This window comes from Schistocerca americana, chromosome 2, assembly GCF_021461395.2.
Source record: "Schistocerca americana isolate TAMUIC-IGC-003095 chromosome 2, iqSchAmer2.1, whole genome shotgun sequence".
Classification (NCBI taxonomy): domain Eukaryota; kingdom Metazoa; phylum Arthropoda; class Insecta; order Orthoptera; family Acrididae; genus Schistocerca; species Schistocerca americana.
The window spans coordinates 431,926,304-431,948,322 of record NC_060120.1 but is presented as its reverse complement, the minus strand read 5'-3'; the positions used below and the strand labels follow the sequence as shown (position 1 = coordinate 431,948,322).

Here is a 22,019-nt window from a genome sequence, read left to right as displayed (position 1 = left end):
AGAACGCAGCACACTAAAGAAACGTGGCATACAAACCGCTCAAGATGAAGAAGCTTACAAACAACTTTGCCGCAAAATAAAGCGCAGCTGTCGTATTGACAAGACACAATATCTCACCAGTATTTGTGATGACATAGAACAGCATCAGAAACTAAATGAAACGCATGACCTATTCAAGAAGATAAACAGCATCACCCGAGAGTTCAAACGGCACTCGTGGTTGGTAGAAGATATAGATGGCACTGTTATTAGTGACAAGCAATTAGCAATAGCTAGGTGGAAACAACACTGTGAAACACTGTATTGCAAAGGAAACAACATCGAAGAAGAGAATATTTGTATGGAATCAAATAAAGAACTTGATATTCTGTACAGTGAAATCGAAAATGCCATCAAGCATCTGAAAAACAACAAATCCCCAGGTATAGATGGCATTTCCAGAGAAATGCTCACTACGATGGGAGAGGAAGGCATGCATGCCCTACATTTAAAATGCAATAAGGTGTGGAAAATGGGTGAATGGCCTAAAGACTTGACTACATCTGTCCTAATTCCTTTGCACAAAAAAGGACCAGTTAAGGACTGGTCCCACTATAGGGCCATAGCATAATATCATATGCTGGTAAAGTCCTCCTGCATATAATAAATCAAAGCCTAGAAAAATTTCTGCAGTCTCAGATTTCCGCAAAACAAGCAGGTTTCGTGTCAGGTAAAGGTACTCGAGAGGCAGTCTTGAATTTAAGGCAGATAATTGAAAATGTTATGAGTTCTGTGTCCCTGCCTGCATCTGCTACCTAGATTATAAAAAGGCCTTTGATTGTGTTATGTGGGACAAGTTGTGGCATGTGCTCAACGAGTCTGAGGTTCCAAAACATCTGGTATCCTTGATAAAAGGTCTTTATAATAGCCATACCGCAACCATAAAAGTAGGTGGTGAATGCTAGAAATTTTTCGATGTGACAAATGGCGTCAGATAATGTTGCATACTGTCACCTCAGCTCTACATATCTATGCAGAGTGTGTAATCAGGAAAGCGCTGGGTGGCTGGGCTGTGGGACTCCAATTGGCGGCAGGAAAATTAACAATTTATGCTTCGCAGATGGTTCTACACTCACAGCAGGAAGTGAGGAAGAAGTTGGTAATCCGTTCTCAAGAGTGGAAGTTATTAGTATAAATCTTGGCCTAGAGGTTATCCTCTCGTGTCAGCCAAAGATACGTTCCGTTCCTTAGGCACATCTTGAGAAGGGAAGGGGATAATTTAGAGAAGACCATCGGGTAGGGAAAAATTGAGGCAGAAGACCACGTGGGAAAGCAGCAAACAGATGGTTGGATCAAGCGAAGAAGATTACCAACCTGCCTCTTCACATCATATTAAGAAAGACCGAAGATCGCTGGGGATGGTGACACCTGTCAGGAGTATCAACTACGTAAGAATGAATGAGGACATGACGTCACGACACTCAGCAATGAGTGAAACGACTAATGAGAAATCGCTCGAGGCAAATACAAGGATAGTTCCTTTGAAAAGCCACACTCTATTTCCTTCCCCCGTCTACGCTCATGTTTTGTGCCTAAAGGCCTCTTCGTCGGCGAAATGTTACCCTTAATCTTCCTTCCAATACAACCTGTGAAGTTTATTGTAAATATGAGAATCAGTGCTATGTATCGCTATCTATATTCGACAACCAGAACTAAAGATGGTGGAACCGTAAACTGAAAGCAAGCATACGAGACTGCTATTTAGTAGACATCCCCCACTTCATACAAAGGTGTAGCATAGTAAATAGCCGAAACTAATTGACGATGCTTGAGGACCAAGTTATTATAGAGCCTATCACATTTGGAACGCTTTTTTCTGATGCTATTTAAGTGTTACGTATCACGACCACAGCTGGTTGTAAGTCGACCGCATGAAACCATTTGTGGAAAGTACTCAGACATCTAGAATGAATTTTCAGTCTGTAGCGGAGTGTGCACTGATTTAAACTTCCTGACGGATTAAAACCGTGTGCCGGACCGAGGCTCGAACGCGAGACCTTTTCCTTTCGCGGGCTGGTGCTATCCATGTATGATTCACGACCCTTAGGTCCGGGCGGAAGTAAAGCTGTGAGGGCGGGCTCTGAGACTTACACGATAGCTTAGTCGGTAGAGCACTAGCCTGCGAAAGGCAAAGGTTCTAGGTTCGATTCGCGCTCCGGCACACAGTTTTAATCTGCCAGGAAAATTCGTACATCGACGAGCTTTCGTCAATAATAATGTATACAGTGAGTGGACTGCTATGTTGCGCCTTTGTATTCGAGCAACCAGTGAGGTTACGAGCGGGGTGCACTCAGCCCTTATGAGGCAAACTGCGGAGCTACTTGATTGAGAAGTAGCGGCTCCGGTCTCGGAAACTGACATACGGCCGGAAGAGCGATGTGCTGACCACATGCCCCTCCATATCCGCATCCAGAGACGCTTATGGGCTTATGATGACACGGCGGCTGGTCGGCGCCGTTGGGCCTTCATGGCCTGTTCGGGAGGAGTTTAGTTTTTTACGAATGTTTACAGTGGACTGGAACTTCGTCCACGCTGACAGGACATTGAAGGACCCGGAAATCGCGCCGTTTCGCAACGTCGGCCTGCCTTTGACCTGATTCCAGTGCCTTGGCTGAGCGACATTGCAATTGTTCTGGCAAAAATTATGTGTTAGTTACTGCGATCGCTGTCACTCACTAAGACAATACAGATGTACTGTGAAAGACTTGGTCAGTAAGCCTGACAAGATGTTGAATGGCCTAGTGTAACACGCATGCTGGGGAAGCACTACTACGCCACAGGCGTTTGAAATGTATTGGTCTTTAATTTTTTTAAATATCTTGTTCATCTGTGGAACACGCTATGTAATCGATGAAGGATAATATATTACGGGTGAAGCTTACAAATTCGCTCTACACGGGCCAACATCTCGTCTTAATTGTCTCAGTTTGCATGCAACGATTGATAAGCTTCTTAGAAATCGAACTTCAGTCAGGTTGTTTTATAAAGGCGACAGGGGACTTCCTGTTTCGTCCTTGTGCAGTCCGTGTGTGCGCTCCGTCTCAAGTAATCTCGTTGTCAGCGAGAGGTAAACACTAATTTTTCTTCTTTCCTTTTCCTGAAATATTTAACATATGTAAAATGTGCGTTACCGTAGACGAAAGCTATTTCCTAAGCAGAGTGGATACGTGATGATTCAGCAAACTGAAAAACATGTTCTTCCTATTATTTGTTTTACTTTCGGCCAGAGGAAGATAATAACTACAGTATGAAGAACATATAATTCATACTTAATTTCGTAATTACACACGTACCAACCTTTGTTACTACTAAATGCATTATCAGTGAATGACGTGATCTGGAAGTCAAGTTGCCTGTCGTATGATATTCATTACAAATAACAGAAGAACCTAGAAAATAATGTTCTAATCGCAAAGAGATCCTTATAAAATAACACTCTACATCCTACCAAGCATTTAACTTTCTACGAGTCGGTAGTAGATTTTAACATCTCAGTAGTTTCGAAACCAGAAAATCGCGAGGTGAGATGAGTGTTGAGATACAATTCAACAGCAATGTTCGAAATGAAACAGTACACGCATAAATTCTTCCTTTCCCTTTATTATAAAATTTGATGACGGTTGGGTGACGGTGACATCTGGCAATGCTTTTACAACTCAGCACTGTTAAAATTACTGAGAGAAGGCAATGTATTTTTCAATTTGTATATAAAACAAAGCGTTAAAGGGATTGGAGAGAATTCTTATGCACACGATATATAAGTAAAAAGTGTTTTGAAGTTGAAAAAAATTACTTGTTCTGGGAGAACAACCATGAATTGTTGTAAAGCAGATTTTTTTATTACCCATCTATATTGGTTTAACTTGAAAAAAAAAAAAAAGGTTTCGCTTCATTTGACCCATCGTCTGACCTGGTTGAACCGGTTGCAAGGGTAATCCATCCTACTTTTCAGCAAAATGGGTACTGTTCCTCACAGGATAACATTTTATATAGAAATTGGACGGATTATTGTCGTAACCGATACAATCAGATACGCAGAAGATTCATGTGATCGTTATTGCCCGATGACGCGTCTGCCTCTCCTCTCTTTTCTCTGTATTTGGAGAGACTTTTGCTAAGCACAAAGGAAGAAAAAAGAAACAGAAAGAGAACTCCCACGCCATGTGAAAGGGTCATGGCGTGACGCGAAAAGTATGTAACTGATTCATGAATGCAAAATAATAATTCACCCGAAAGAGTGCACCGAGGAAGGGAAAGCTATAATTTTAGTGTCTTTCGTATGGGACAGATTGAGATTACCTGGCGGCTGGGATCTAGATACTATAAAGGGCAGTCAAATGAAAACGAGACAGATGGAAGAAAGGTAAGTGAACTCTTTATTCATTCAAAAGTGATCGCCATAACTGTTGATACATTTTTCCCCATTGCGAGATAAGTCGGTCAATGTCTCTAGCAGGCTACTTGAATTTGTGCGTGTGCCGACATGACTTGCTAAATAACTCGGAAACGGTGAAACGTATCGAATTTTTCTCTTAGCAATTATTTTTTCAGCGCAACTTCTCGTGCAACACCCTTACAAGCTTTTCAGACTGTTCTGAACACCCTATATAGCACCAGAAATTATCCACATGTCAGCTTATCGCTCATGTCTGGGATGGCTACAACGCCATTCCACAATTCCAAAACTACCTCCTACTAATCTACAAGAAGAGTGTCATCTGTACTTGGATCTTTTTGGATTGTAATTTCAACTGTAAAACCCTTGCCACGATGAAGTACAGCTCTTTCGCGTGGACGGGAGATTGGATGAAAGGTCGTAATTGCCTACATGATTATTTTAAACTAACATTCGCGTGGAAATTGCGAGACCAAAGATAAAACACGTGACTGGAATGAATATTGTAACACAAATTAGCTACATGATGATACATAAATTATTATGATTCCAGAACTATATATGCTCTATGAGTTCAAGAATTCAAACATTCTGCAATTGCAAGCTCTAAATTTTGTAACATCGAATCAAAGATAGCCAGCATATTTTCACAAAGAATTTCACTTCATGCTGTTTTTACACCAGTCCTCAAAGAATCAACAGTGGCCGATGGTTCATTATGACTAACAAGATCGCGAGCAAACACAGTTCACCCACATCAGGCGAACATGGAGGCAAAGAAGCAATGATATCTGTCGCTCTTTGAAGATGATTTCGGCTTTCCTCACCAAGGTGGGCATAGTCCTACTGAATTATGGCATTTGGCCGGCCGCGGTGGTCTATCGGGCAGTAGTGTCAGAATGATTATATGATGCCCATGAATCACTTTTATTAAAAATCTCAATATCGTATTTGCCACTAGGAAAAGATGTGTCCTTTCAAATTTTGTTCGTGGTCCATGCGGCTGCGTAGAGAAACGGTCGTCTACTTCTCTTCATGCTGGAGTCACGTGGAGAGGGCAACCCTACAACTAAGTAGTTTCTCGTCCCCACCATAAAGTCGCAACAGAGATGTATCAGTGCAGCTTTTCTGCATATATGGCAATGTGGACTACGATTTTAGCCACGGGCGCACATTACCCAGGTTATAAAACGGTCGGAGATACCGCGATCCGCCTCATTCGTTACTCTGTCACATCTTATTCGTTTCTCGTTCCCGACTTATTCGTTCCTTGTTAACGTGAACGTTGGCGCAGCAGTCTTCCCCCGCTGGATAATTGTACACTCTGTCCTCCATTATTTTGGAGCCAGACTTGCAAATAATAATTCCGTGTTGCGAGAATAATATCGACGGACGTCAGAATTGTGGCCACGCATGCCTGGTAGAGTTGCGCTCCACGAAAACTACGGCTCGGAATAGTTTTGGAACAGTACATAAATGACGTAGTAAATGATAGGGTTACCAGTAGTACAGGTAGCATTTGTAGGGCAAGAAACGTAAATGAATGGGTAAGAGAAAAACGGGGAGCCGAAGACTTCTTTTGTAACAGAAACATGTGTTATATAAGCTCGACGAAGTGTTGGAGCCTCGTTGATAGATCCTCACTCAGTTTCTAGACGATTTCCCGCTGTTGGTTCCTAGTGGAATCTAGTAAGACACTGATCGCAAACGCAAACAGAGTGGTTGAAACGAGGCAATGCCCGACTGGTCTGCAACACACCTGAAGTACAGGTAATGCGGCTACGGTCTTAACTGACCAAGTCTACAAGGGAAACTACCGTAGGCTACGCTTACTTCTGACAGTCTACGATAGCTTACGGTAGTTTTGCAAGTCTAACGTCTGGCGTCGACTCTATGTGAAGCTGGCCGTCTACGTGCCGTCGCTGGTAAGCGCTGTGGTCCATGCTGCCCCTGCGACGAATTTCTAAGGGCTCTCATGCCGAGATAAAAACTGAATTTCTTTATGTATGCGGTGTCTGCTCGGATGTATTTGAAATTCGAATTATTGTCTTTGATTCCTGTAGTTACTTTGTCTGCTGCCAGCTTACGGTTCCGTTTCGAAATGCTACAATTGGAGTAAGCGGACTTTTCTATCTCTTTAATAATTTTTAAATTCATTTTCTCATTTGTAACTGGTCTACTGACACTGACAATCCATATTTATGAATTAGAGGCTCCCATAATGGAAAGACTTCCTCAAATTTCATTTGAGTCGAAGAAAATATGTAAATTACATTAAAATTCCCGTAACTTTTTCTTGTTTGTAATTGTTTCACCTGTCCCAGTATATTCATGCAGCAAGTTTCGGCAGAAGCACGCGCAGTACGACGAGAAGTCCGACACAGCTACATGGTGAAACGAGATATTCCCTGGAGGTGGGAAATTGCTTATCTGAAGGCAGGGAAGGAAAAACTAACGTCAAGAGTTACAAGCACATAATATAGTTCTCAATGTCTTGAAAAAGATGTGACCCCAGAAATTCAGCATCAGTAGTGTTGGACGCTACCATGTCAATTCTCACACATCACAGTCAATCTTTCTAGCCAGCCTACATGCGAGAAAGATTTGGTGAGTTAATGAAATAATCGAAAACGCAAGAACACTGCCATTCAGAGCATCAAAAGTAGCTGAAAACCGATGAATATAACTCACCCAGTCTTAGCGAAGTTGGTCCACATGGTGGTCATGCGCTGTATGGTGAGTCCCTCCAGCGATGACGGCGCCGGCGCCGGCAGCAGAGGCAGCTGCATCGAGAACAGGTAGCCCAGGTCGTCCGCGTGGCAAGCGCCTGCGAACACCGATATAACCTGCGCTCCAGCCCACTATGTCCTGCAGTGTCGCAGAATAGTAAAGAGTTGGAAACGTGGAGTATTGTCAAAGTTTCGTTACCTATACCGAGAGCCAGAGGCAGTTGGTTAGCCAAGAGGCAAGAGGATTGCACATGTATCGGAATGTGTCGTCACGCAGGGGGCAGTGGCCTGGTTACACACAACATGCGAGGGAGCATTGCTTAGCACGCGGGTTTGTGTTAGACGGAGACTTTCGTAGAATGTAAGACAGAGGTATAGCGACAGCTGTACTGCATTTCACAACTTCGCGTAAGTCTGCCGTAACAACACATAACTCTGTCACAAGAACACCTAAGGGGCGAGTACGACAGAGAAATCAGCGGTATAAGTGGAACGAATGCGTTCATTACAAACGAGCATGACGTCAGGACGTCGCTCGCGCTTCCTTTAAATACGTCAGCTTTGACAGCAACAAAGCACTCGCAGTTAGACTTGCAGTTAGATGTGTACTGGGACGCTGCACAGCGCTCAGCTCGGTGATCGACAAGTTAATCTTTATTAAGGAGATGTTGCAGTACGTGTGGCCCATCCAGCAGCACACGTGAGGGGACAGTACCAGCTCTGGTCCTCTCTGCTGCCGCTGTCAATCATCAACCCAGGATTAGCAGACATCACGGCAGACTCACTCGCCGCCAATGCTGACCACATCAGTGAGCCGTCGTCGAGATCGTGCGGGGCCTAGGCCCTGTGCATCCGCCGTCACAACCGGGTGAGCCGACGACACTGGGGGACTGCAGCCCGTTCCGCCCGTCCGCCGCGGATGAGCCACCAGGAGGAGCAGGGAAGAAAACGGGGTGGGATAGAGCACACTCCGCACTACGAGAACGCCTCTCGTGCCGACAGCGCCGGGACTCTAACCCGGAGCCTCCTACGCGCAGCGGTCTGCTGTCCGCCGCCGAGCTGGCCAGCCAGCCGGGCGCCGCCAGCCACACGCGGCTGAAGTAAGGGCATTCCATCGCTATGTCACAGCACGCGGCGCTGCGCTAGTGAGACTGGTGCAGCTCGGAGCTGGTGTCATCGCTCCGAGTCAGCGAGGACTCGGGGAAGGTTGTTGATATTACCAAGCTCAGCCAGCCTGTGTTACGCGGGCCACATTCTACTCACCAGGAATAAAGGTGTCATGAATTAATAATGTTTCTTTGGCGTTTCTGACGCGTCCACAGTCATTTCCTAGCATCCTGACAACTGGAGAGGTCACCGCCCGGCCTCCAGTCCACCGTAGGCGACCAGGACCACCGGGGCGCCTACAGTCCATGCCTGTCAAGCTAAAGGCCAACTTGGGCGCTAATGACCTCAGCAGTTGAGCACCCTTAAACCCAACAAAAAAAAAAAAAAAATAAAAAAAAATAAAGGCCAACTGACTACCTTTACGCTGTGCAACAACGTTTTGCCAAAGTACTTCTGCCTGGACTGTCTGAAAGTTCAGTGAGGCAATTTAACTGGTGTTTCTCACTGCAGTTGACTGACTGATGTTTAAATTCAGTTGCTGAAAGGTGTGAAAATTACCGAACTATCACTTTAATAAGTCATGGTTGCAAAATACTAACAGGAATTCTTTACCGAAAAATGCAAAAAGTGGTAGAAGTGGACCTCGGGGAAGATCAGATTGGATTTCAGAGAAATGTAGGTAAGCGCGAGGTAATACTGACTCTACGACTTATCTTAGCAGAAAGGCAAACCTACGTTTATAACTTTTGTAGACATAGGGAAAGCTTTTGACAATGATGAGTGGAATAAGCTCTTTGAAATTCTGAAAGTAGCAGGGGTAAAATAGAGGGAGCGAAAGACTATTTACAACTTGTATAGAAACCAGACGGCAGATTATTCAATCTGTATATTGAGCAAGCAGTAAATGAAACCAATGAAAATTTTTTATACTAATTAAGGTTCAGCGAGAAGAAATAAAAACCTTGAGGTTTGCCGATGACACTGTAATTATGTCAGACACAGCAAAAGGCTTGGAAGAGCAGTTAAACGGAAAGGACATTGTCTTGAAAGGAGGCTGTAAGATGAACATCAACGAAACGCAAGACAAGGATAATGGAATGTTGTCGAATTATAAGTAAATCAGGCAATGCTGAGTGAATTAGTTCAGGAAATGAGACATAAAAGTAATAGATAGGTATTGCTATGTGGGCAGCAAAATAACGATGACGGCCGAAGTACATAGGATACAAATTGTAGGCTGGCAATGGTAAGAAAGGCGTTTCTGAAGAAGAGAAACTTGTTAACATCGGATATAGAGTTGAGCGATAGTAAGTCTTTTCTGAAGATATTTGTCTAGAGTGTAGCCATTTACAGAAGTAAAACATGGACGATAAACAGTATAGACAAGAAGAGAATAGAAGCTTTTGGAACGTGGTGCTAGGGGAGAATGCTGAAGATTAGAAGAGTAGATCATGTAAGTAATGAAGAGGCACTGAGTAGAATTGGGGAGACAAAAAAATTCGTGGCACAGCCTGACTAAATGAAGGGATTGGTTGATAGGACACATTCTGAAACATCAAGGGATTACCAAGTTGGTATTAAAGGGAAGTGTGGCGGGTCACAATTGTAGGGGAAGACAAAGAGACGAATACGGTAAACAGATTCAGAAGGATGAGGGTTGCAGTACGTAGTCGGAGTTGAAGTGACTTGCTCAGGAAAGAGTGGTATGCAGAGCAGCATCAAACCAGTCTTTGTACTGAAGGCCACAACAACAGCAATAATTTAACAGCCACCATAACTCACACGAAATTTATACTTATGAGCAAAACACTACGACCACTGTCCACCGCAAGACTCGATGCCGCCTGCTGGCGTTGCAGGCTAGTGTCACGGTAAGGAAAAACTAACGGGCGATCAAAAAGTTCCCGTTCGAAAGCTGTATAGTCCAGAATTGACACGCCAGTCATGCAAATTCGTCCTGAGCAATGAAGCAATTATCCCACCTACGCACCAGGTTGGAGATACACGCTTGGCAAAACACGGTGTCCTGCTGCGTGAAGAAATCCGTACCCTCAAGCTGCAATCATCGTCCGACGGGAGTCGTCCACCCTTCAAGACTTTTCTAAGAGACCGAAGGACTGAAATCGTATGGGGAGAGAACAGTAGTACCGAACAGATGCTGCAGTGTCTCCCTCTTGAGTTGCCATAACATCTACGACATTTGCATTATCATGAAGCAGCAGCACCCCTTGGCGCACAATTCCACAACCGTCCACAACGGTGATTTTCGACATACGTGCTGCCCTATACACGTTCTTCGTTCTCCGTCCTGTTTGGACGCACATGGTAATTACGTCGCCGTAAATCACATTCCCGCATTCACTGTACGCACGTCGGAATGACACGAATGCGGCACTAATCCCTTGCCTACATGTCGCTGCTTACATACCTGCATCGTATCGCGCTACGTTGCTGATGCGCTGCCGCGACGTCCTCGAACGGAAACGTTTTGATCGTCGCTTATATAAGGTACAGTTAAATGAAAACGACATAGTTGGGAAAAAACTAACCAAACACCTTATTATTTCAAAAGTAATCGTCACAACTGTTAATAGGTCTATCTCCTGAGACAAGACCACCAGTTCTTTCATGGAATAATGCTTGCAGTTGCCTACGGAACTATGATTACCAAACATGCACGGTTTCGTCCGAGGCAAATCGATGGCACGAATGTCTTTCTTTAGGGCTCCAAAAATGTAGAAATCACACAGGGAGAGTTGGGTATTGTACAGAGAATGTGTAAGGGCTTCGCATCTTGCCACAACGTGATGTACAAACAGTCACAATTCTTGAGGCGATGACCTGACATGAAGCTTCCAGTATAATAAATTACAAATTTGATATGAACTGACTCTAAACATAGTCAAACCATTTATCAATGACTGGAATGATTTCAAAACTTCAGCTCTCAGCATCAACTGTTACATAAACCATTGGTTGTAAAGTGACCTTTTTGTCATTTGAGAGTTGAAATCCCTAAACAAATTACATCTTAAGTAAATCATTTAATAGTTGGCGTAAATCTATATCACGTTTCCAAATTTAATTATCGGCGTACCAACTGCTAAATTTATTTTCACTATTAATAAAGCCTGTTCTAATAAGTGACTAGAGGTAAATCGCGAGTTGCAATCATAAAGCTTAAATATCAAAATAAGGATTATTATGAGAGCCTGAAAACTTGTAACCGACTTACTCAGCCCAATTCCTTGTTGCATGTGAACAGCGCCAAGTTAATGCAGAATTGTATAACGCAGCTACTGCAAAAGTATGAGTAAACTGAGTGAGAAGGAATGCGAACGTGTCTGGAACAACCAGAACGCACTGCTGGCTCGGTGACGTCGCCTGTAGCTGGTGGCGGCTTCTCCCTGCAGCTGCTGGTGTCTTCTTCGTGGCCGCTCTTCAATCCTCGCAAAATCTTTCAAGGTAGAGGATTTAATTTTCTTATTTTGAGAGAACTGAAGGGCGATCGATTTAATGTTAAAAACCATTCAACAGTCAAGACCGCATAAAATATTTTTTCTTTGTTTAAGGCAACCGGTTTCAACACACTGCGGACTCATCTTAAAAAATCTTTTTTTGTAAAACATGTTCACATGGTAAGCGCAAATGAAGATGTTTCACAACAAAAGACTTCAAGAGCTGAAGATGATAGCATACGCTTTTGAAACCGGTAGTCTTAAATTAAAAAATATATGTTATGCAATCTTGGCTGTTGAATGGTTTCTAACAATTTTGATATGAATCATTTACTTCTAGTGGTTTTACTCGATACGTGCGAAATAAAAATCCAGAGCAAGTTAAGCACGGCGCCTAGATGCCCCCTTTGTGTACCCCAACTGTGCATAGCTCAGAGCAAACTGAATGTAGTAAGTAGAATGAGGAGGAGGAGATATAAAGTGTCTCATAAATAGCCCTGGCGCTAGAGGTACGCAAGGGACAAATAGCGTTCAACTTCACGTTCCTACCTACTGCTGATTATCTTTGCACTCAGTAGGAAAGCCAGCCTCATACAGTTAGACATTTAACAATCAGCTTACACGTGTAGTATAAAACATTCTCTGATCTCGTCAACTCAGGGCAGAACCTCAAGCTTTCGACGATTACCTCGATCGTCTTTGTCAGGAGCAACTGACGGTCAAACTGCTGCTGTGGTGACCTTATATGGACCATAAACGACTTCTGATTGGTCCGTAATTACGTAACGCTGCCGCAGATGGTGTCAACGTCTGCGCTGGTGGCGCTACCGCTACCGTAGTAGCGTAAACATTGCGACGAATATCTCTGCATCGACAGCTCGCTTTCATACACCACTCAAATTATATCCGCTGTCACGATCGAAGTTCCTGTTACACATTCTGATTTCTACAGCCTCATTAATTACATGTTCCCATTATGCAGGAGCCCGGGACAAAAACTTTAGTTTCGTCAAACAGTATTTTGTGTTTGCTTGTGAGACTGGGCTCAGAGATTCTGATTGAGCAGCTCTGATCACGGTTATATTACTTTCTCGACAAAATTATTGACGCGTAAATCACATCCTACAGATTGCACGTAACGTGTTTGTCCAACAGGATAAAGGCAGACAATTTATTTAACCGTATGGGGCGCAGTTGAACAGAAATTGGCTCCTGAGCGTCATCCAGCAATGACAACAATGGAGTGTCTACTCACACCGTCGCAGCTCATCTGTGAGAACCGCAGTAACATTTCGATAGCGTCCTCAGTACGAAAGAACAACGTGTTTCTAATCACACAGCACATCGTGATTTCTTTAAAAAATGCTTTATTGTCTGAATCCAAAAACAAATTTCATGTTTTCACAATAATACCTAATTTTAGCCAAAGTGATGGCTCAAATGGCTCTAAGCACTATGAGGCTCAACATCTGAGGTCATCAGTCTCCTAGACTTAGAACTACTTAAACCTAGCTAACCTAAGGACATCGCAAACATCCATGCCCAAGGCAGGATTCGAACCTGCGACCGTAGCAGCCGCGTGGTTTCGGAATGAAGGGCCTAGAACTGCTCGACCACAGCGGCCGGCTCGCCAAAGTGAGTCTACAGCTAGTTTCTGATGCATATCAGTTTAACGCTAACCAACAGTGCTGAAATGTTGATTGAAAGACGGCTAGAACTATCTACGTGTAAGCTGTATTCAATGTCGTTATGAACAGCGCTATGGTTAAACACAATGAAATCCAAAAGAAACGAAAAAATAGCTCGTTTGCTTCGGCGATGCAATTTGCTTCATCGAAGGCACAAAAAAAATGGTAAATACTGCACCGCGGCGCATCCGTGAGGCGCCAAGGACGGTACTTAAAATAGAAATCGTAAGTCTTTTGGCATTGCTCTCAAAATTCACTCACACGGAACCGACCTTTCTGCGGGTGCCATTGTTTGCAACACAAAGCAACCTGAATTGCATATCGCAAAAAGAACCAAAGCCGGCATGCAAATAATTCCTGTGGGTCATTGCTGTAGTTAAGTAGTTACCTCTCAGATTATGTCTTATGTACGGTAGAATGCACCGTTGATTATGAAGCTCTTTGAATACCCAATGATATCATCATTAAAGTGATGCTCCTTACGTTTCTGAGTTCACAATTATAAGGCTTTCCATGTAGAAAACGACCTTCCTGATTCTGTGATAGGTAAATCGTGCTCACAGGGGAGAGGTCCGTCATGCCACGTGGAAACCAATCGTATTTATTTTGACACTATTAGTTTAAATTTATTAGTGTCCCAGTCCAAAAGTTAACTGCTTATACGTACTCGTACTGTAAGTCATCCCTCCACACCCCCCATCCCACAGAAACGTAACTCATTTATCGACGTGGCGCACGCTAGGAACCCGCGGCAGCTGTTTTAGTAAGCGTTGCAACCATGGTCGAGAATGTGCGGAAATTTCACTGTCATCGCAATACTCATTGCAGAAGAATATTATACAGAGCGAACATTAATAAAACCGACAAACTGCAGGGACTGATTCCTGATTGGAAATCGAGGAAAAAAGGTCGTATGATCGTGTGTCCAGAACTGCATCGTTGCCGCGGTAGATGGCGCTGGCGAATGAAAGTTCCTCTGACCTCTGCCGATAATCCTTGCTCTCGTAGCAGGTCATGGAGGTAGTAGTGGTTGTCATTCAGGACACTTAATCGTACTTTGGCTCACATTGGTGGGCAGCTTGCCTGAAGCTTGTGTAAGTAGGCTGTTTAGGTTTTCTTATTGGTAACGCCACGTAGCGCTCTGTATGAAAATGACTGGCTGTGCTGTGTGCAGTCTGTGACTAGTTTGCATTGTTGTCTGCCATTGTAGTGTTGGGCAGCTGGATGTTAACAGCGCGTAGCGTTGCGCAGTTGGAGGTGAGCCGCCAGCAGTGGTGGATGTGGGGAGAGAGATGGCGGAATTTTGAGAGCGGACGATCTGGACGTGTGTCCATCAGAAAGAGTAAATTTGTAATATTGGATATCATGAACTGATATATATATATATATATATATATATATATATAATGACCTTTGAACACTAATAAGGTATATACATTGTTTGTTCTCTATCAAAATCTTTCATTTGCCAACTATGCCTATCAGTAGTTAGTGACTTCAGTAGTTTGAATCTTTTATTTAGCTGGCCGTAGTGGCGCTCGCTGTATTGCAGTAGTTCGAGTAACGAAGATTTTTGTGAGGTAAGTTTATTTGTGAAAGGTATAGGTTAATGTTAGTCAGGGCCATTCTTTTGTAGGGATTATTGAAAGTCAGATTGCGTTGGGCTAAAAATATTGTGTGTCAGTTTAGTGTTGATCAGAATAGGTAAAGAGCGAAATGTCTGGGTACGTTCAGTTTTGCTCAGCTGTTTGAAAATCAAATAATGTAAGAGATTTATCAGCACAGTAATTCATTAATTTTTCTGGACGTTTCACTTCTACTAGGGTTCGCATCAATATCCTATAGAACCCGGTCCTCCAAATCTGGTGCACGCTGAATCTGCCGCCTCCCTGCACGTTCGTCTGTCTGAAAAGATACATGATTATACAGACGCCCAGAATGGGCTTGAAATGTCGTATTATGTCTTTGGTATAGTCGTGCTGTCTCTAGACCGTTTCCATCTGATTGACCGTACACAAACACCATCTTGGCTTGTTCCCGACATTCTGCTGCCTACAGTATGCTGCGTCAATAATACAGCCTGCAACACAACATAGAACACACCACACGTGGCCAGAGGAAATGTCATTCGTCGGTGCCATCTAACGAGCAAACGATGCATTTCCAGACCCAAGTTCGTAGGACCTTCTTTCCTCCATTTCCAGGCAGGAATCCGTCCCTGGTGTTTGTCGGTTTTATTAATGTTCAACCTGTATATGTGATGTCTGTTCTTTCGGACATGTCCAAAAGAACAGATACAATTTTCATCTCGCAGCCATTATGAACCAAAGCACAAAGGAGTTAATGACATCAACTGCTGGTGGGCTTTGATTTAAATCGTTGGGGAAAGTTGAAAATTACAGACAAACCTGCATTCGAACCTGGGCCTTCTGCTTATTGGGCAGATGCGCTGATCACTGCGCCACCCTGAAACAGTGCTGATCGCAACTGGATGGACTATCCTACCTCGCCAAAGTCGGACCCAAAGTCTCAACAGGTATGATGGGAGGCGTGCTAGGGCAGTCCATAAAGCTGCTTTCAGTACTGTGTGAGGATGGCGCAGTGGCTAGCGCATCTGCCCAATAAGCAGGAGGCCCAGGTTTGCCTGTAATTTTCAACTTTCCTCGTTGATCAGTGCTCATTGGCAGATAATGTCATTAATTGCTTTCTATCTTGAAAGAATATTACTTCGAGACTGTGTTAAAAACTAAAGTGAACAAGATTTTTTTATCTTTCTTTCTTTTTATTTCAGGTATTTATTTGAAATACACCGGCCTTAAAAATATTCTGTGTAATGTATAATCTTGCAGAGTAGAGTTCACAGGGAGCCGTGTGAATGATTTTCCACTCGCTGTGGAGACCTACAACTGACGCTAGCTGAAGCCACCAACAGAAAATACACTTTAATATTATCTGATGTGCCACAACGTGGTTTTTTAAAGGAACATTCAAATTATTCATACATATTTTGATTGAATGCAGATGATATGTAAGTGATAAGTGGAGTTCCATGTGTTCTAAATATGAATTTTACACCCGTAGAAATGAAGGTTTAGATGGATGTAAGCATATAAGGGAAATAATAATTCGTCTTTTTTGAGCCACGTGAAGAGCCAACGATACTATGATACGTGACTAGACCTGCGATATCGCCAAAGATATAGGTGCGAAAAATTTAGAAACAACATAAAATTGGATCTAGGAAGATAAATTTATACTTAAAATCAGAAAAGAAATTTAAACCAAAACGATCGAAGCTTTTGTTCCAGATGCGAAGAACAAAACGTATGGTTCACTAAAATCTCACCTATATAATGCAGAAGAATGTAATTTTCAAAAAAGACATGCATGCTACAAGAAAGGTGGCAACCAAAGGGGAGAAGTCCAGAACATGTCTGCACACTCACACTCACTAATGAATGAATACGGTTATCTTCAATAGTCGGCCGGAAAATTGGGCCACATGTTCAAAAGCGAAATGTTCTGTGCAAAAATCTGATGGTATACTCAACGAATTTTAGTGAATTAGATATCTGTTTCCATTCATCTCGCTCTTCTTCTGTTTTATGGGAGCAAATCGCTTTTATCTATTTAGATTCTTTGTCAGAGAACAAGATTTTTGTATCATTGTGTGCAGTGATTCGAACTTGCCCTGACAAAGAAGTGCACACGTTTCAGATTCTATGTGATGCGATGCACATAGATTAGCTCGTCAGTCGAAGGCACTTTACAGGACATTAACAGGAAACAATTAGCGACATATACAGACTCATTGACAGTTCGTTTTGCGTAAAATCGTCGAATTATGTTTGTGGCTAACATGGCTGTCAAGTTTCGTCCGTTACTGCATTATATTTATTGTGCTGCCTCCTAACAAATTAAAAAAGTTGTACGTGACATATATGTTGCACTTCTCTAAATAAATTTAATAATATTTTACTATTTTCAATCGGAGAATTCAGCCTTTAGCATAACAAACTACTGAAAAATCAAGGTGTCGTGAAGAGCGAAAATTCAGGCCTGTACGTCAGCAAGTCTCACACACATAATGTGTGCAAATGTAAGATGCTCCATTAGTTTTTAGTAACTCTCAATCCATACCGGCAGTTAAAATTCCTACACACGAGATTCTTACCAAGGTGATGACCAGACCAAGAAAAATAAAACTAGATTTCGACACGACAGGTCGGACTATTCACTTATCAGCAATAAAGTCCCACGATGAGGTATCCTAACCTATGCTTGCAGGTATTCCGTTTTCCAGCACAGCGCAGCAGCTCATATGATTTTCTACTGTGTACAAGGATTCCTTGAATTGAAAACAGAATTGTCAAGAGTTTGAAGGCATCAAGAAATGACCTGCTTTCTTCGCGTTGAACATCAGTCTCTTCAGCAAGTTTCGCTCTCCGTCGACCTCAAAGAGGTATTCGTATACAGGAGAACTCGATGAAGCGGCGAACAACTCGACGGTTTCCTGGATGCCGTCGAAGAAGAGGGCGTCGGTCATCATCTGCAGGCAAAAAAGATGCTCACCTCAGTAATTCTCTATTATAGGGGAAATCCAGGAGAGATGGCGCACATTTTCAAAATAGCGTATGTACCATGGCGCACTTTTAGCAAAATTTTTTTGTAACAACTAAACGCACCAGTTGCCATTCATAAAATTCTGTGGACCTTTTCAATGTAACATTTAAACATAATATTTGACCATGATAACATCTTTGCATTGCGGCGTCTATTCCTTATGCTATGGGTAATACACCACATGCTAAAAACCGCAAGACTAACGAGTTTTTTTAAAGTGAAAACATGTATATATACACTTAGAAACACATTTTAGATTATAAATATGTTATGGAGGTGAAGTATTAACAATAGTTTTCTTTAATATCTCATTTATGCATCTAAGTAGTGCACTGGTTTAGGTAACTAGATTACTTACTCACAGTTGAAAACATTAAAACTAAGACATATAATCGAGTTATGGTTAGTTAATGAATCCAATAAATCCTGGCGAAGTATATAAACCAAAAGCAAAGGTAAGGTCCCCAAACTTCATTCATTTGGGTTTCTTTGTATTTGCTTGCGAGGGTAACATATTCCTAGCACATGACTCATATTTGGTGATGAGTAGTGAGAGCAGGCGAGACGTCGCATAGACCTCTCACCGAAATGAAAACAACAAATTAACGGATGTGAACTATGTTACAACAAAGGAATTCGAGAGTCAAAACTCACAGAACGGAACGCAAGCGGCATAACATGTGGTACCTGTGTAGAAGAAATAGGAGGTACGCACGTCTGGAGGTCCCTTTGTTACGCGTCGTTGTTGCATGCGGACATTACTCTATGACACGTACACAAATTTGAATACAACGAAAACACGTCCATGACCGGACGGACAGTTCGTAATTTTGTGTAAAAAGATAATGGGGACGCAGGAGATTTGAACCCAAACCTTCCCATTTGTAATCTATCACTGTGACCACAGAACCACAATTCCTCTTTGTCTGCAATATCGACAATGTAGGAGCCATGCATACACGACGCACATATCAATGAGATGGAGTATGATTCTTCGATAAAATGGATTCGCGCCAACATAACTCCTATACATATTAGTCGGCATGCGTTTAAGTCAACTCCACCCATACAGCACTTACATTCTGTAACAACGTCTGGCCATGCAACATCAAAATACACTCCTGGAAATGGAAAAAAGAACACATTGACACCGGTGTGTCAGACCCACCATACTTGCTCCGGACACTGCGAGAGGGCTGTACAAGCAATGATCACACGCACGGCACAGCGGACACACCAGGAACCCCGGTGTTGGCCGTCGAATGGCGCTAGCTGCGCAGCATTTGTGCACCGCCGCCGTCAGTGTCAGCCAGTTTGCCGTGGCATACGGAGCTCCATCGCAGTCTTTAACACTGGTAGCATGCCGCGACAGCGTGGACGTGAACCGTATGTGCAGTTGACGGACTTTGAGCGAGGGCGTATAGTGGGCATGCGGGAGGCCGGGTGGACGTACCGCCGAATTGCTCAACACGTGGGGCGTGAGGTCTCCACAGTACATCGATGTTGTCGCCAGTGGTCGGCGGAAGGTGCACGTGCCCGTCGACCTGGGACCGGACCGCAGCGACGCACGGATGCACGCCAAGACCGTAGGATCCTACGCAGTGCCGTAGGGGACCGCACCGCCACTTCCCAGCAAATTAGGGACACTGTTGCTCCTGGGGTATCGGCGAGGACCATTCGCAACCGTCTCCATGAAACTGGGCTACGGTCCCGCACACCGTTAGGCCGTCTTCCGCTCACGCCCCAACATCGTGCAGCCCGCCTCCAGTGGTGTCGCGACAGGCGTGAATGGAGGGACGAATGGAGACGTGTCGTCTTCAGCGGTGAGAGTCGCTTCTGCCTTGATGCCAATGATGGTCGTATGCGTGTTTGGCGCCGTGCAGGTGAGCGCCACAATCAGGACTGCATACGACTGAGGCACACAGGGCCAACACCCGGCATCATGGTGTGGGGAGCGATCTCCTACACTGGCCGTACACCACTGGTGATCGTCGAGGGGACACTGAATAGTGCACGGTACATCCAAACCGTCATCGAACCCATCGTTCTACCATTCCTAGACCGGCAAGGGAACTTGCTGTTCCAGCAGGACAATGCACGTCCGCATGTATCCCGTGCCACCCAACGTGCTCTAGAAGGTGTACGTCAACTACCCTGGCCAGCAAGATCTCCGGATCTGTCCCCCATTGAGCATGTTTGGGACTGGATGAAGCGTCGTCTCACGCGGTCTGCACGTCCAGCACGAACGCTGGTCCAACTGAGGCGCCAGGTGGAAATGGCATGGCAAGCCGTTCCACAGGACTACATCCAGCATCTCTACGATCGTCTCCATGGGAGAATAGCAGCCTGCATTGCTGCGAAAGGTGGATATACACTGTACTAGTGCCGACATTGTGCATGCTCTGTTGCCTGTGTCTATGTGCCTGTGGTTCTGTCAGTGTGATCATGTGATGTATCTGACCCCAGGAATGTGTCAATAAAGTTTCCCCTTCCTGGGACAATGAATTCACGGTGTTCTTATTTCAATTTCCAGGAGTGTATTTCCGGTCGGTCACTGCCCAATGTTTCACACATGCGACTGGATTTCTTACTTTGTATGACGATGCAAGGACGCCAGACTTCTTATACCATTTCAGCGCTATGATGTTCCTTTCTGTTTCAGTTCTGTAATCATTTGATCCTCGTCCCTGCTTTTTCAGCTCTCTGTCCATTTTTGGATTGCAATCTTGAGGTGTTGTGGAGCTGACATTGGCAACATCCGACATCCATAGTTTTCCACGACAGAAATAAGGTTGTAACAGGTGAACCAATTGTCCGTAAACGCTTCATATTGTCCTTCTACAAGCCTTGTCACTACATCACCACTTATACCAAGATCAGCTTCATTAGGTATGGTTCGTTTACCTCGGTATATTTCAAATTCGTACACAATTCTACGGGCAAAAACTTTTATATCCCATTTGCGCAGTTCATTTTTTATATATTATGTCAGGAATGAATGGCCTTTGAAAGGAATGATTAATTCGTCCACTGAATTATACTCAGGTTCAATAAGTGAAAAATTTTGTTTGATTTTGTCAACAAATTGTCACACCTCTGAAAACTTGTCACAATCAGGAGCTTCTCTTTGTTTGATTGCAGTGTTGCCGTTCACTTGTAAATAATTCTTAGCTTATCAAACCTCTTCCTAAGCAAGGAGTCAGCTATTGGAGGAAATCTTGTAGCTTCTGGCCAGTACATTCCATAACTAGGCTTTTTCACAACACCTGAAAGGGTGTGCATCCCAAGATACTTTTCCGTTTCACGAACATTTGTATCCAAAGATGCACCAGTTTTCTGTGTACAGTATAGATTTTATTTAAAGGTGACAGTTCATCTTGTGAAGAGTCAGAGAAAATTGCGGTACATGATGTAGCCACTCCTTAGACGTCCTACATTCTCCATCGTAGCTCCCGGCGTCTCTTGCATTGAATTCTCTGAGCCGAATGATGTGCTTCACAGTTGGGACTAACAAGTAACTACCTTGAAGCCAAGGGAACATCATCTTCAACATTGCCTTAGGTGTCCAGAATTTCAACCATATCGAGATCCAGCCCTCGAACAAACCGTGTATCTGACTCAATACGGTCCCGCCGCTTAGCGGTTTCAGTATCTTTCTCCACATCAAACATATCAAGGTCCAAATCAGGTAAATCACCTTTGAGGAGTAACAATATGTCTTCCACTGAAGGTGATTTATCGTTGCGAATCATCTAGTAATCAAGCAAGAAATTTTGACTAAAGCAGGAAAATACTGGTAAATTATATTAAAATATAAATATGATCAATTAGTATATTATAGTGTACTGCGTTAGATATCGTAACAAATTCCTAATGACTTCCAAGTAACAAGTTAACAAAATTGACATAATTTTCAAACCGTCTACTAGTTAATTTACACATCCAACTTTAATTTTCAAATTATTTGCTTCTTTTGCCT

General features: G+C 43.4%; 1 protein-coding gene across 1 annotated transcript in view; it reads right to left on the bottom strand.

Moving 5' to 3' along the window:
• Positions 1–22,019, bottom strand: part of LOC124595702 (juvenile hormone esterase-like) — a 171,863-nt gene that overhangs the window by 5,479 nt on the left and 144,365 nt on the right. The window contains exons 8-9 of the mRNA XM_047134567.1: positions 17,816–17,966; positions 7,127–7,262 (exon numbers count right to left, since the gene is read on the bottom strand). Coding sequence (XP_046990523.1) covers positions 7,127–7,262; positions 17,816–17,966 — 287 coding nt within the window. The remainder of the gene's footprint in view (positions 1–7,126; positions 7,263–17,815; positions 17,967–22,019) is intronic.